The following is a 14,101-nucleotide window of genomic DNA, read 5'->3' on the forward strand; positions in this document are numbered from 1 at the left end:
ACAAACGCTTGGTCCAGAACCCAACGGAGAGTCCTTCCCCTTAGCGTCCCCGAAATAAAGACTGAAAGAAATCCTGACTCTAAAAAAATTCTGTACAAATCTGCAAGAAAATATCACCAGTCATTGGTTTTATTAACATTTTTTAAAAAAAAAAGATAAGCTAAAGATGATTTATTTGACTGTGAGAGGGACTAACAAAATATCTTAACATCGCTACGGTGAGGAGTTTCAGTTTGGAGCACAGAACGGTGAAGAAAAATCGCTATAACAACAGATTTATGGTGCTACAGAAAGGCTGAATCAAACCATGATTGGAACGCCCAGCTAACCTTTTAAGTTCAGGAGGCTTCACAACCCCCTCGCCCTTTCTTCGCTGTAACAGACCATTCAATCTGAGAGAACTCTTGTGATTCAATTAACCTTGAGGGGACAAAACAAAACCTCACTGTAGGAGATGAAAACATGAAAAAGTTCATATGGACAAATCTTGGGGACCATTTTTCAGAGAACCAACAAGCTTTCGCTCGTAGAATAACAAAAACAACACAGTAAGGCGCATGTTTACCTCTCTTTTAATAATATGTCATTCCTTAATGGTTTTTTTTTTTGTAAGTTGTCTTCAACATTTCAGCAATTCTACTCTCTTTCGACAATTGGCAGACACTCACTCCCCGAGACCAAAGAATTTCAAATAGATACTCTCTGCTGTCTTGGGCTGTAATGATATGTGCTTTTCAATCTCCTCACGATCTAAATCAAGCCCTTCCCTGCTGGGAGAAATGATCATAACAGCTGGGGTTTAATCTTAGGAGGGGACCTGCAGGAGATGTGTCTCTGAGTGCCGTCAATCAGCACAGAAGGAAGATGAGGACTCTGAGTGTTTCAGGACATGCTTTTTTTTTTTTTTTCAATGTTGGATTCAGGCTACAAACCCTCTGATGTACCAGAGTCTGGGTCCACTCAGGAAAATCAGGAAATTTGCACTGTTTGTTCTGTACGCACTCTGTGCATACAAAATGACAATAAAGTTTGTCTAAGTCTAGTCTAAATCAACGGTGTCCAAAGTCATCACGGTCCGATGCAAAATTTGTGAAGGGAGCTAGAGATTAGTGTGATGGCAATTAACCTAACAGTCATTCTTTTGGACTGTGGGAGGAAGCCGGAGTACCGGGAGAGAACTCACGCATGCACAGGGAGAACATGTTAACTCCATGCAGAAAGATCCAGGGTTGGCCTTGAACCCAGAACCTTCTTGCTGCAAGGCAACAGCCCTACCCACTGCGCAGCCTCAAATGTAGATGTACACATAAATGTACGGTTGCATGAGCATAATGCTAAATCCAAATCTGACAGGGGTATGAATAATTTGGGGTTTAATTGCATGTAACAGCAGATAGGAAAGCTATCCTTTAGCACCATCTAGTGGTTAATCTGTTTTTGTATATTTCTACACTAACAACATTTAAGTCCTATCCTTTTTGACTTTGAACAAAAATATAACAGATTTGTTCTCCCAGTTAATCCTTTTTTGTATTTTACACTAATTACGCAATTAAGTCCTGTCGTTTTTGACTTTGAACAAAAATATATATTTTTTCTCCCTGAATGTTCTGTTCTTTTGCATTTTGTCATATTCTGTTTTACCTCAACCTGCTCTGCCGTGCCAAGAAAAAGTCACAGTTGTAACCACCTGCAAGCCTAAGGGTGGAGGGAGTTATTTCTACAACAACATGCTGCAGGGACAACCGCACAATGACGTATGTGCTCTTCATCAGGTTGTCACTGTGATGACTGGGCGTCGATATGCTTTGGCCACTAGGTGGCAGTCAGGGTCTGTGTTAGTGGTGTACAGAAAAACAGAATGAGTTATCAAAAAAGTAATTTGATGTGAGCTATAAGAATATTTTTAAATATTTAATGACCGATTTTTAGCATGCCTTTGCTGATTTAAAAACTCCTTGTCGTTTGGTGAAGGTAATGCACAAAATTGTTGTTTTCCCAACTGTCTTCAAACGTGACATGGTACCAGGAGAGAACTAAGAAACTCATCATGGGTCGAAAAGCACCAAAGAGTTTGAAGCCAACGGCGAATGTTGACTAAATGACCAAATTTTCTTTCGCCACACCACCCTCTCCTGTCTTTTTGTTGTCGTTGGATGCATTTGCATCATGTGTGACCAGACCTCTCAACTTTTATCAAAAGTTCAGAGTGAGATTATGCTAATTGGGGGCGGGGCTTGTTTGGGGGCGGGGCTAACCGGACCCTGGAAGAGCTGGTGGAGTCAACTCCATCTAATTTTTATCCCACCAGACAATGAAGTAGACATGTATTACTTGTGTTAAAAAGAGAAAGAGACATATTAATACTTTATTGTTCAGTTAATGGATTAAGACATAAAAAATACACAATTGCTCAAATAATACTGAATAAAATTAAGTAGTTTTAAATTATTGACCAAATTATTACACTGTTACACATTCATCTATGGGTTGTTTATCATTGTAAATCTATAACCTGATTGGTGAATCAGGCTGAGTTTCATCAAGTCTTTATGGTCAAGAATTTCCCCTCAGCAGCAACACTGAAGCACACAGAGGTTCCCGCTGCGTCTTTACGCACGATCCAGCTGCTGATGTCTCCCTTTCAGATCAATGCACTTCTAGACTGTTACAGTTTATAACATTCTCATCACCTTTCACAGCGACAGGTTTCTCAGTCAGTCGCCGCGCTGATCAGACGAATCTCTATTGCTCTCGTCAGTGCGCTCTGGGCGGTGAGGTGGGCGGATTTTACCCCCGTGCGCTGCGTGCGACGGATAAACAGCGGGGAAAATGCATAACTAAATACTGTAAAGGGCTGCTATAAAGGGAACGGGGGTACGATGAAGCCCCTGATGTTACAAGTTCTTTAAAATGACCCTTAAAAGTGCGCACCTGAATTAAAGCGCGAGGCAGCAGCCCACCGAAGCGCCACTGATTCTATGTTGTTAAAAATAAAATAGCATGAAACACAGCTACAGCTCTCCTATTGACTTTAACTGGCACACGTTGCTACCGATGTGAGGACATTAAACGTAGTTATTCACGTTTTGAATGGTGAACGGTGATAAAAGCACCTGCTCCGAGGGAAAGGAGGGGGGAGAGGAGCAAGCGCTGAGGCACAGAAATACGGTGCATGTAGTTAAAAAATGCAGAATTAATAAAAACTAAACGTATTAACAGACCAAGTGGCGTTTTAAACTGCATCTGGTTAGCAGAACTGTTTTATGATCAGCGTGCAGCCATGACTGGTTCTGAATGAACCGGTCATCTTGCAGCAGCTCTCCCCCCGCCCCCTCCCCTCCTGTGTACGCGGTACAGGACCTTACCGGCTCACTTTCACCACTGTTAAGACTAAAATTATTCATAACTCTGATCACTCTTCCTGCTGCTCTGTTAACACGAACTGCAGCAGGAATTACTGATGGCCACAAGCTGTGAAAGAAGCCGATCAGCTCAGCAGAAGGCGGAGTTTTGTCGTCCGCAGCCCAGAGGGGCTTTGTGATTTTTATGCGTGAGAAATTCCATGTTTGCGTGTGAAATGTCATGTGTTGCGTGTGAGCGTGTGAAATTAGTGAAATGCGTGTGTCACACGGTCAATGCGTGAGAGTTGAGAGCTATGTGTGTGACTGACATTTGCACTTCTGCGTCTAAGCTGCCAGGGGTATGGTTCTGATTGACAGGTACAATGAATTAATCTGACTGGATGTTGAAGGGCATAAAAAGCTCTGATTGGCCACGAGCCCAAGGAGAATCTTAAAGTAACCAATTATAGACTGGCGTCAAGTCACAGGGAAGTCAAAAGGTTATACTGTTCACTCAAATTACACACGTTCACAGGGGCTGAGGATGGGATCAGAGCAGTTCTTCTCCAGGCTGAAGGGGACCAATGGAAACCAGTACCTTCTGCATCCAGAGCCATGACTAAATCTGAATGCACATATGCCCAAACTGGAAAAAAAATGCTGAAACTGGCTTATATGAACTAGATCGGCTTAATTGTTATGTGCATGGACTTTCAACTTTTACAGTGCAGACAGCCCACAGACCACTGGTAGCCATCAATAAAGACACTCTGAATGAGATGCAGATATGTGACGTTCTCCAGAGCGCCTACATGTGATGGTGTGAGCTCAACTAATGAAGATGATCAGTGTCCCAGCTGCAACTTTTCATGCGGAACATGAACGGCCTGCAGATTCATGTCCAAAGGTTTACAATGTCAGAGGCGACCTGGAAAGGCAGAGTTGGGATCCCACTAGTTTTTGAAAAAAGACATTCTGCATGGGACACATAAAGGTGACCTCGGTATTAAAAAGTGCAAGAGAGTCTTTTTTCTGGCCAAATCTGACACTTGGCAAAATGTAATGACTGAAAGTAAGAATGGACTTGTTTCATTTTGAATGTAAAGACTATCTAATGATAACTATTGAGCTACTACTCAAACTACCCTGAGATGTCTCTATGAGCAAACGTGTCATCAAACTATGTCACGACACATACCAAATCTGCCTGTCGAACGTGGCATGCCACATACCGTGGTTAGTGACAACGGACCGTTGCTTTGGCAGCAGAGAAAGGCAAATGTTTTCTGGACAGCATGAATTTCTGCACGTCACGTCAAGTCCACACAATACACAGTCAACAACAAACTGCAGGCAGTGACTCTGACCCTTATCTGGCTCTACAAAGCGGGTCTTCACCTGCTGAACTGCTGATGAACAGGAAGATCCATACAAACCCTGCCAGGTTAGCAAAATATGTCAAAATAAGTAATCAGAGCTGGGATATAAGCTGCAAAAGCAGAAAGCGAACCAAGAGCCGTTCTATGAGATATCAGACAAGATTCTCCCTCTACTGTCACATAAGGACACGATCAGGATTCAGGAAGATGAGAGATGGAAGAGATGCAACATTTGAGCAGAAAGTAGCTCCTCCACGTTCATTTGAGGTGAACGATGGACAAATTTGTCCATCCTCATTGAGATACAGATTAAGTCTGAATTTGAATGAGGATGGACAAATTTGTGGTGAAATTGTTGCTGTTTATAGAAAACTCCACCAGAGACTGTTGATGAGCTAAATAAAGGCTGCGAGGAGGAGTCCCAGACCATCGCTGCAACTAACAAAAAGACGGCCACAGAGCCCAACAGTGAGGACCCACCTTTGTTGAGGAAATCCACCAGGACAGTGAAAACACCTGATCCTACACTAGCTTTTATATGCAGGGTCGCAGGTGCCTTTCAGCAGCGGTCATTGGCGGAGAGGCGGTGTACATCCTGGACGGGCTGCCAGTCCATCACAGGGCAACACAAGAGGCACATGGGACACTCATGACACACAAACACTCATACCTAAGGGCCATTTGGAGAGGCCAGTTAACCTGACAGTCATGGTTTTGGATTCGGGGAGGAAGCTGGACTAAGTCAAGAGAACCCAAGCATGCATAGAGAGAACACGCAAACTCCACGCCGAAAAACCAGGGGCTGGATTCTAACCCAGGACCTTCTTGCTGCAGGCCACAGTGCTACCAATTGTGCTAGCTTAACTGTGGCCCTTAGACTGAACATATAAGTGAAAAAAAATTTTGTTTTATTAAATGTCGGTTGATTAATGTTGACATGAAGGTAAGCTCACAATTAGTTAAGATATGTAAAAATTGTGCTACATAGGTAACTGTTTGTAAAGTTCCCTATATTCCCTTATGTTAAAAAAGGGCAAACAGTTATTTAGATGGGGTATGGTGGCATAAATGGGAGAACAGATTAATTATTTACCGACACGATGTACCTCTGGTGCTTTATTTTAATAAAAAAATAAATACCACTGGGGTCAGAGAGCAACCTGGCAGCTAATCTGTGACCTTCCATCATAGGTTAGTAGTGCAAGGCTCTGGTTGCACACATACAGGTGTCCCGAATCAGCACGAGAAGAATTTAGCCTTAATCCTGTCCCATTTAATCCACCCGCCGCCTCTTCCCTTCTCCCCCCGTTGAAAGGTTAGATCGATGGATATCTCAGGATCGTCTGTCACCGCCTGCTGCCTGATGGTCTTATAAATACCCCGCGGTGGCCTCGCCTAGTCGGACCCAGCTGTTCTGGAGTGGTCACGCGGTCCGGTTTGTAAAAAATCTTTTCCACCTCGGAATCAGACGAGAACGTTTCAGAGGTCACGTGCTGGAGAAGCAGAGGGGAGATGGGAGTCTCTTCCTTTTGTGTCCAGCTCTCAGGACACCAACAAAAACCCACAGCAAAAAGATGAACACGCCTCAAAACTTCCAACCCTGGAGCCTCCAATCATTCTTCTACCGGCAGGGATTCTACGAGCATACAGGGAGCTGCCAAAGTGTTTATAGCCTTGTTTTTCACACTTAGGCGCCTTACAATCACACACTTTGCCCCGCCCCCTCCTCCCCTTGTTGGGATTTTACATGACATCATTAAAAGGAACTTAAAGCCACCCATTTAGGTTTTTATTTGCAAAACATTTACAAACAGCGTGTTGTCTTCCTTTTGCGTAACAATTACGCACTACTAAGTGTTGGTCCATTGCATGAAATCCCGGAAAAACACAATCGGCTTTATGGTTTGCATGTGACTAAATGCTTATAAAGTTTAAAAGCTTGCAAACAGTTCTCCATGGCTCTGTAATTGATCTAAAATAGATCAGATTGTCCCCAAATATTCCAGGAGTATTTTTTTGTTTTGGCTGAGCAGAAACAGTAGACCAAGGTTATGTACGCGCCGGTTTAGCGCCACAGGCGGCGACTCAAAGACGAGTCTGTAATGATCCTGTCTGACCAGCCCTGGTGGGAAACTTATTAACCATAAAAGAAAAGTATTAAACCTTTATTTAAACAGGCGCTCTCATTGAGACGCGAGTTCTAATTTACAAAGAGAGACCTGTTATTAATGTGTGACTTTTAACGTACAAGTGGGTTTCTGCACAAAATAAAACGGAGGAAGAGACAGGAAGAAAAAGAGAAAACATTCACCTTGTAAAAAAAAAAAAAAAAAAAAAAATAGAAAATAATAAGTTACTAAAAGAAAACACAGGAAACGTGTTATTTACTGCTATGTTCTCTGAATTGTTGCTAAATGATCCTGGCATCTTTTTTAACGACGTTTTACTAGTACTGGTGCAGAATAAACCTACGTTGTGGTTCACATGCTACAAATGAGCTAGAACAGTGTAAATAAACCCCGACGGTGTCACACGTTTGAGCTGATTAAAGAAAATAATGTGCTGATTTAGTTGCTGCTACTTGAGAATCAGGAAAAATAATCAGGTTAATTTGGATTGTCTTATCAAGCAGGCAGTGAAAGGAAAATTGGGATTAAAAGAAACCAAAAAAAACATGAAGTGTTTTTTTTTTTATATGAGGTTTAGATACGATTGTCAAAGTTATGTAAGTTTTGCTGCTGGTTTTGGTAAAACAACTTAAACCTTAAAAATCTCGCCTCTTCTCTAGTCCACCAAGTCTTTATCGTAATTAAGCAGGTCACAGGTCAAGAGGAGGTCAGCGCGCCCGCTGTCCGTCAGCACCTTGCTGAGCTGGTTGCTGGTCGCGCTCGTGTCCGTGGATTCATCCAGAGGCCACTCCAGCAGCTGAGTGCTGGACGGCAGATCGGGCAGCCCCGGCAGGTAGTCCTCCAGGGGGTTTGGGTAGAGCAGCTGTCGCAGGCAGGGCATCCGCGCTGCCGTCCGCACCAGCTCAACGAGGCCCGCCATGGACAGGGGGTTGAGGGCCAAAGCCAAGCTCTTCAGGGCCCAGCAGCCTCCCAGGGAGGGAAGCAACAGGCCCAGAAGGCCGTCGGTCAGGCCACAGCCGCTCAGGGAGAGGTGCAGCAGGCTGCTGGAGGCCTGCGAGAGGAGGCGGCGCACCGAGGGCACCGTGGTCTCATCCAGGCAGTTCTCGCTTAGGTCCAGCTGCTGCAGGGAGGAGACGTGATGGCTGCAGGACAGATAGGCCAGGTCGGTCGGACTCAGGCTCAAATAGGGCAGCTCCAGGACCTCCAAGGGCTGCGGCAACGAGCTGGGAAAGAAACAAAAAGTTAAAGTTAAAAGTTTAAATACTATAGACTTTCTGTTTCTTGTCTTCGTTTTGAAGGTGGGCCATATTTTACTGCACAGTGTCACAACGAAGGGCCTAACTGAAAAGATCCCTGAACTGGCTAAATCAGGGGTGTCAAACATACGGCCCACGGGCCGGATCTGGCCAGCCGAACAATTTAGTCCGGCCCTGTGGCTAAATGTATTATCATTATAAAAAAATAAAAATAATTTTTTTTTTTCCCAGTGTCCTGTCTGGCAATGTGGCAATACGATGCCACAAAGAGCTCATCAGATTTGACTTTCACAAGTGGACAAGATAAAAGGAAGAGAATGATAAAACAATTATTGAAAAAAACATGTACTTCGTTTAATTGAAAATATGCAGTTCCTATATTGTCCATGAGGGGCGCTGTGTTTTAATTAGCAGATTAAGCTTCAGGTGTGGAAAAATTCAAATCATTTCTTAATCTTTATCTGTTTGATGTGTTTTGTCATGCAGGAAGGTGTTTTTAAGTTCCAAAAAATGGGAATAAATGTTTTTCAACATTGTACAATCTCTATGATCAGTACTTATGCATAATGCACAAATAAATGTTTAACTGAGTAAAAGTATTGTTGAAATTGCACATACTTTTCTTAAAAACGCTGAGGTTATTCATAATATATTGTGTAAAAGTGAAATTAACTTAATATAAAAATCAACAAGTCCACATTTATTAGTTCTATTTAATCTTGCAATGAGTTTACTCGTGTGGCCCTCTTGAGATCAGATTAAGCTGAATGCGGCCCCTAAACCAACATGAGTTTGACACCCCTGGGCTAAATAAAGGTATCCCCACAGCGTGACGCTGCCACCACCAGGTGTCGCGTCAGTTTTCTGCTAAATGGAGGCTGCATCAGAAAACGTCTTTGGGGTAAGGATGCTTTAGCTAAAGCAGACGCCACGATAAGTGCTGTCCGAATAGTGCAGTCAGTAAGGAAGGAGGTAGGAAAAGGAGCCTGTATGCTTCCTCTAGAGAGTCTGTACAAGTTTACCTTCACTTGTTTTGGTTTGCGTAACAGAGAGCTTCAGCCGTTCGCCACATTTGTCTGACTTTGCGTGATTTATGGTTCTTTTTCGGAAGGCTGCAGGCCTGGATTTGACTCCCATCATCCGTGTGCGTTTCTGTCCCGTAATGACGGAGTCAAAGGCTGCCTGAAATCGGCTCAGCAGACCGAAGCTCCTTTCCTCCCCACGACAATTCCTACTGTTGACCCCATGAAAGGTCACCGAACGGGAGCTAGGAGCTATAATTAGAAGTTTTCGGATGCAGCCCCACACGTTTGCATATAAACTAAAAAGTTACATTTTGGTCACATCTGACCCGAGCATCTTCTTCTACACGTTCGCTGTGTCATCTCCACTTATAGCTCTTCTTCTTCTTGCCACTCTTTTGCACAGGCCAGATTAGACTAGCTCTCCAGTTTGAGCTGCAAACTCCTGCAGCTGGATTTTACTGGTGTGTGTATGAGTAAAAAGAGACTGGATACAAATGTATGCCAACTTTTTTTTTTTTTATTTCTTTGGTAAAACATGCATGAAACCACTTGTTGTGGCTCTTTTCAAGCTCCATAATTTACCGGTGACCTTCAACTTCATAACTTTGAGCTATTCTTAGTTGGTCTATTGCATAAAAATTTGAAAAGGTTAGATGGTTCTAATCTTTAACAAAAAAAAAATAGGGAGAGCAGCCAACACAGTTTTGTTAAAGAAGGAAACTAACACCTTTCTTAAAGTGTGACTGCCAAAACCCAGAAGGCGCTGCACTTTGGGGAATACCAGCGATGTGCTGTTACCCGGGACTGCGTCAAACAACCGCGTCACGAGTGCCACCGAGGAAACGATACCTGAGCAGCACACGCAGCTGTCCGGGCAGCCGCAGAGCAGTGAGGCTGAGCTGCCGCAGCTCCTGCAGGTCCGCCAGCCCCCGCGACAGCTCCCTCAGGAGCTCCTCCTGGCCGGGGTTGTCCCTGCGAAGGTCGAGGTTACAGTAATGCAGCCGCAGGGAGCTGAGCCTGGGGTAGGTGGCGAGCAGAGGCAGCAGCTCGGCCAGGCCGGCCACCCCGAGGCTGCTGTAGCGCACGTCGATGCCCAGCAGGGCCCTGCGAGGCAGCAGGTTGAGCAGGGTCCTGATGCTCGTCGCCGAGATCTCCTCCACCCGCAGGTATCGGCACTGAAGCCTCAAGGGCCCGGGTGTGGTCAGAGCCGAGCGAACGCGCTCCCAAGAGCGGGCGTTCACGAAGAGATCGGCTCTGACGTGCACCGACACCTCCCACTGCGTCTCTTTTTCCTCCGCCTCAGGTTTGCTGCCTCCCAGACCCGTCACCGCAGTCCCTCTTCTTCTCTCCATCTCCATCCTCCTCCGGACTCCTCTGATGAGCTCCTCTTCGCTGGCGGGGCCCTTGGGTCCCGTCTCCTCTGCCTTCACGCCCGCCCTCTGCCCCCTCTCTCGCTTCAAATCTCTTTCCCTCTCGAGCGCCGAGAAGCGTTTCCTCTCTCGGTCTCCTTCCTTCCTCTGGGCCCTCTGCGCTCCGGCTCGGGCCTGAACGACCATGGTGCACAGGGCCACGGTGAGAGACCAGCCTCCCATGGGGTCCCCCATGCCTCCCTCGTCTCCCTGCAGACCGCAGATATCCAGAACCTGCAGGGCTGACCTGGGGAAATAAGATGACAGGACGATGAGGTCACAGATCCAGATCTTAGTTACGGCGCGGGGGGAATAATCGGGGAGTGGAGGGAGAATAAGACGAGGCGAGCATTTGTGTGTGGCCCACTTTGTGTGGTGTGTGGTTAATTCAATTCAATTCAGTTTTATTTATATAGCGCCAATTCATGAAACATGTCATCTCGAGGCACTTTCCAAAGTCAAATTCCATCAGATTATACAGATTGGGTCAGATTATACAGTTTAGTCAAAATATTTCCTATATAAGGGAACCCAGTTGATTGCATCAAGTCCTGACAAGCAGCATTCACTCTTCCTGAAAAAGCGTAGAGCCACAGGGAGAGTCGTCTGCATTGTCCATGGCTTTGCAGCAATCCCTCATACTGAGCAAGCATGAAGCGACAGTGGAAAGAAAAAACTCCCGATTAACGAGAAGAAAAAACCTCCAGCAGAACTGGGCTCCCGACCGACTGGGGGTTACAGAAGACACAACAAGACAGACAAAAAAGCACAGAAGCACACATTGATCCAGTAATCTGTTCTACATTAGATGGTAATAGCAGGATGATCTGTCTTCCTTGGATGATGACACAACTAACAGAACGACAGACCAGGCATACCTTCTATGAAGAAAAAAAAATACAGAACAATAAGTTAAAAGCTGAAATGACAACAAGCAATGTAAACTGGAGAACAGTAGGAGAATTCAGTAGAGTGAGAAAAAAATAGACCCTGATGTCCTCCAGCAGCCTAAACCTATAGCAGCATACCTATAGAGATAGCTCAGAGTAACACGAGCCACTCTAATTATAACGAGACATCATGTGAAATAGAATCAAAAATCCTTAACACCAAAATAAAGGTTTCAGAGTGTTGCCGCTGTCATCATAAGGGCAGGGAATAGTCGCACGGTCCACAATTTATAGTCACACCCATTAGTGACGTCATTGAAGAGCACTCATTAGAATACACATGTCAACACCCCCACTTGCTCTTGCACTATACAATCGTCAAACTTATTTCTTTTCTTTTTTTTTGAACATTTAAAACAAGTTATTTTACATTCCAAACATATAATGCAAAATTTTTTCCCAGTTTTAGCTTTGTGGCAGGTTTGGTAAAAACGTCCGCAACCATATCTGCTGTTGAGCAATACACAATGTTTATCTTTCCATCATAAAGTGCAGATCTGACAAAATGATACTTGATATCAACAGGTTTACATCTGGGTTCTTTGACAAAGCTATTGCTCCTTGATTGTCCTAAAATATTGTAACTGGCATATACATGCAGTCTTTGTCCATTCCACCCAACAACTGTACAAGATACAAACTTTCCTGTGTTGTCGCTGCCAATGCCATATATTCTGCCTCGCATGTAGACGGAGCCACCGTTTGTTGTTTCTTTGACTTCCATGAGATGAACAGGTCCATTTTTTATTAAGGCTAAAACAATAACCTGTAACGCTTCTCCTGTCACTCTGATCAGTCGCCCAGTCTGCATCGCTGCGCTATGCTATGAGCTGAAGTTTATCCTCGCTCCTCTTAAAGCATAAAACTCTTGTCTATTGTCCCTTTCAAGTATCTCAACACATGTTTTACTGTTACCAAGTTACACTCCCTTGGTTGTGACAGATATTGTGAGAGTTTACTTTACAACCCAACTAATATCAGGTCTTGTGCACATCATGAGATATATTAAGCTTCCTATAAGCTCACGATACAATCTTGGGTCTACAAGTTCGCTTTCACTTTCAAAGTTTAACTTCTGTTCACATGGAGTGCATCTAGTACCACATTCAGACACACCAAATTTCTCCAGTATTTTAGTTATGTGCCTTTTTTGGTTAACTATTATGTCTCCATCTGTCTGTGTAAAATCAATGCCAAAAAAATGTTTAAGCATCCCCTTATCTCTCATCTTAAACTTTGCTTTCAGCATGTCTTTAGAATACACATTAGAATACACATGTCAACACAGAGATTGCTTTTACTCTCGAGGGGGAAGTTTCTGATCCATTTAACTTGTTGAATGTGAAGTTAACCGACTGCCTCGACGAGTTGTAGAAACTTTTCCCCTGAAATCGCACCTTAAAGAGACAATAAATGGGGAAAAAGGGGGGCGTTTCTCACCTGTGCTCCGCCAGTCCCCTGACCACAGCCAGCAACAGCGCCTGGATGCAGAGCCGGCTGGGCGCAGGCTGCCCAGTCCTCCTGCGTCCTCCGACGCGGAGGGAGCGCTCGGGCCACCGCTGCACCAGCTCGCCCACCGCCAGCGGTCTGCAGCAGGCGAAGGCGGCCTCCAGCAGCGCCCCGTAGAGCTCCCGGGGAACCCAGCGGAGCCAGGCGGGCGACGAGCTGTGGTCGCTGACCACCTCCCTGGCGCAAAGGCTCACCAACGAATGCAGCATGTTCGGTGCAAGCCGGCGGAGGGAGATCTGTGCGCAACACGGACTCCTTAGTGCATCTGAAGGCGAGCTAGCTGAGCTAATGCGGCTCCATCAGGATTAAGACTCGTTTAATGGCGCCAACTGGATGCTGTGTGGTATAAAAACGATTTTATGGCTTCATCTGATAGCTACAGTGATAAAGAGCAGAAATAACTTATATAGGCTTGGTTAAATGCTCGGCAGTAAGGCAGGCAGATCATGTTTGCTAACTGAGGCTGCTGCTGCTGGAGAGAGGTGTTTACAGTTGGGTCAGACGCCAGGAAGTGACGTAAACACGCATAGGCGTTCCCAGAGTCAGAGCGAAGCCTGGGATAATATTAATAAAAAATAAATAAATACTACTAATAATAATAATAAATAATAAATAATTGTTTTTTTTAACACTCTCCTATTAACAGTGTACACCACAGACTTAACATAATAAAAAAAGAACCGGTTCAAAATGTTAAAATTGCTGCATGAATGTATTGTTTTTTGTCAAATTTTGCCTATAAAATGAAAATAAATCCAAATGTAAGTTTTCAAACATGTCATTTTAAGAACATGAATCATTATACAAATAAAAAAATCATCACTTTAATATTAATAATATTAATAGTATTATTTATTATTAATAATACATTACTTTCATTAATTAAAATGTTAACAGTGATACTTTTTTATGTTTCCATTAGAGAGGTACACAATCATTTTGGAAACGTCAATTCCATAAATACATTTGCTAATATCATCTTTATTTTTCTAGGGGGGAAAAATTTATAGAGGTTATCAGTCAGGTTATCAGACCAATATGCAATGTGCAAACAAGCTATTATGTTTATAAAATAACACTAACAAAATAAGACAGACTCA

The 14,101-nt window shown here is 44.1% G+C and overlaps 1 protein-coding gene across 1 annotated transcript; it reads right to left on the minus strand.

The window, feature by feature from the left end:
- Positions 1-7,388: 7,388 nt before the first annotated feature.
- On the minus strand, positions 7,389-13,529 carry si:ch73-174h16.4 (leucine-rich repeat-containing protein 14). Its single transcript, XM_012859652.3, has 3 exons — positions 12,933-13,529; positions 9,983-10,789; positions 7,389-8,075 (listed from the first exon to the last, which is right to left on the minus strand). Exons 1-3 carry the CDS (start codon positions 13,208-13,210, stop codon positions 7,508-7,510), a joined length of 1,653 nt encoding a protein of 550 aa, XP_012715106.2. The 5' UTR covers positions 13,211-13,529; the 3' UTR covers positions 7,389-7,507.
- Between the last annotated feature and the right edge of the window lie 572 nt (positions 13,530-14,101).

Source organism: Fundulus heteroclitus, chromosome 21 (genome assembly GCF_011125445.2).
Source record: "Fundulus heteroclitus isolate FHET01 chromosome 21, MU-UCD_Fhet_4.1, whole genome shotgun sequence".
Lineage (NCBI taxonomy): Eukaryota > Metazoa > Chordata > Actinopteri > Cyprinodontiformes > Fundulidae > Fundulus > Fundulus heteroclitus.

Excerpts from the sequence above, each read along its gene's own strand:
- si:ch73-174h16.4 (XM_012859652.3), bottom strand. The coding sequence starts at position 13,210 with ATGCTGCATTCGTTGGTGAGCCTTTGCGCCAGGGAGGTGGTCAGCGAC. Across the intron at positions 10,790-12,932 it reads AGGGGACTGGCGGAGCACAG|GTCAGCCCTGCAGGTTCTGG; the intron begins GTGAGAAACGCC and ends TTATTTCCCCAG. Across the intron at positions 8,076-9,982 it reads CAGCTGCGTGTGCTGCTCAG|CTCGTTGCCGCAGCCCTTGG; the intron begins GTATCGTTTCCT and ends TTTCTTTCCCAG.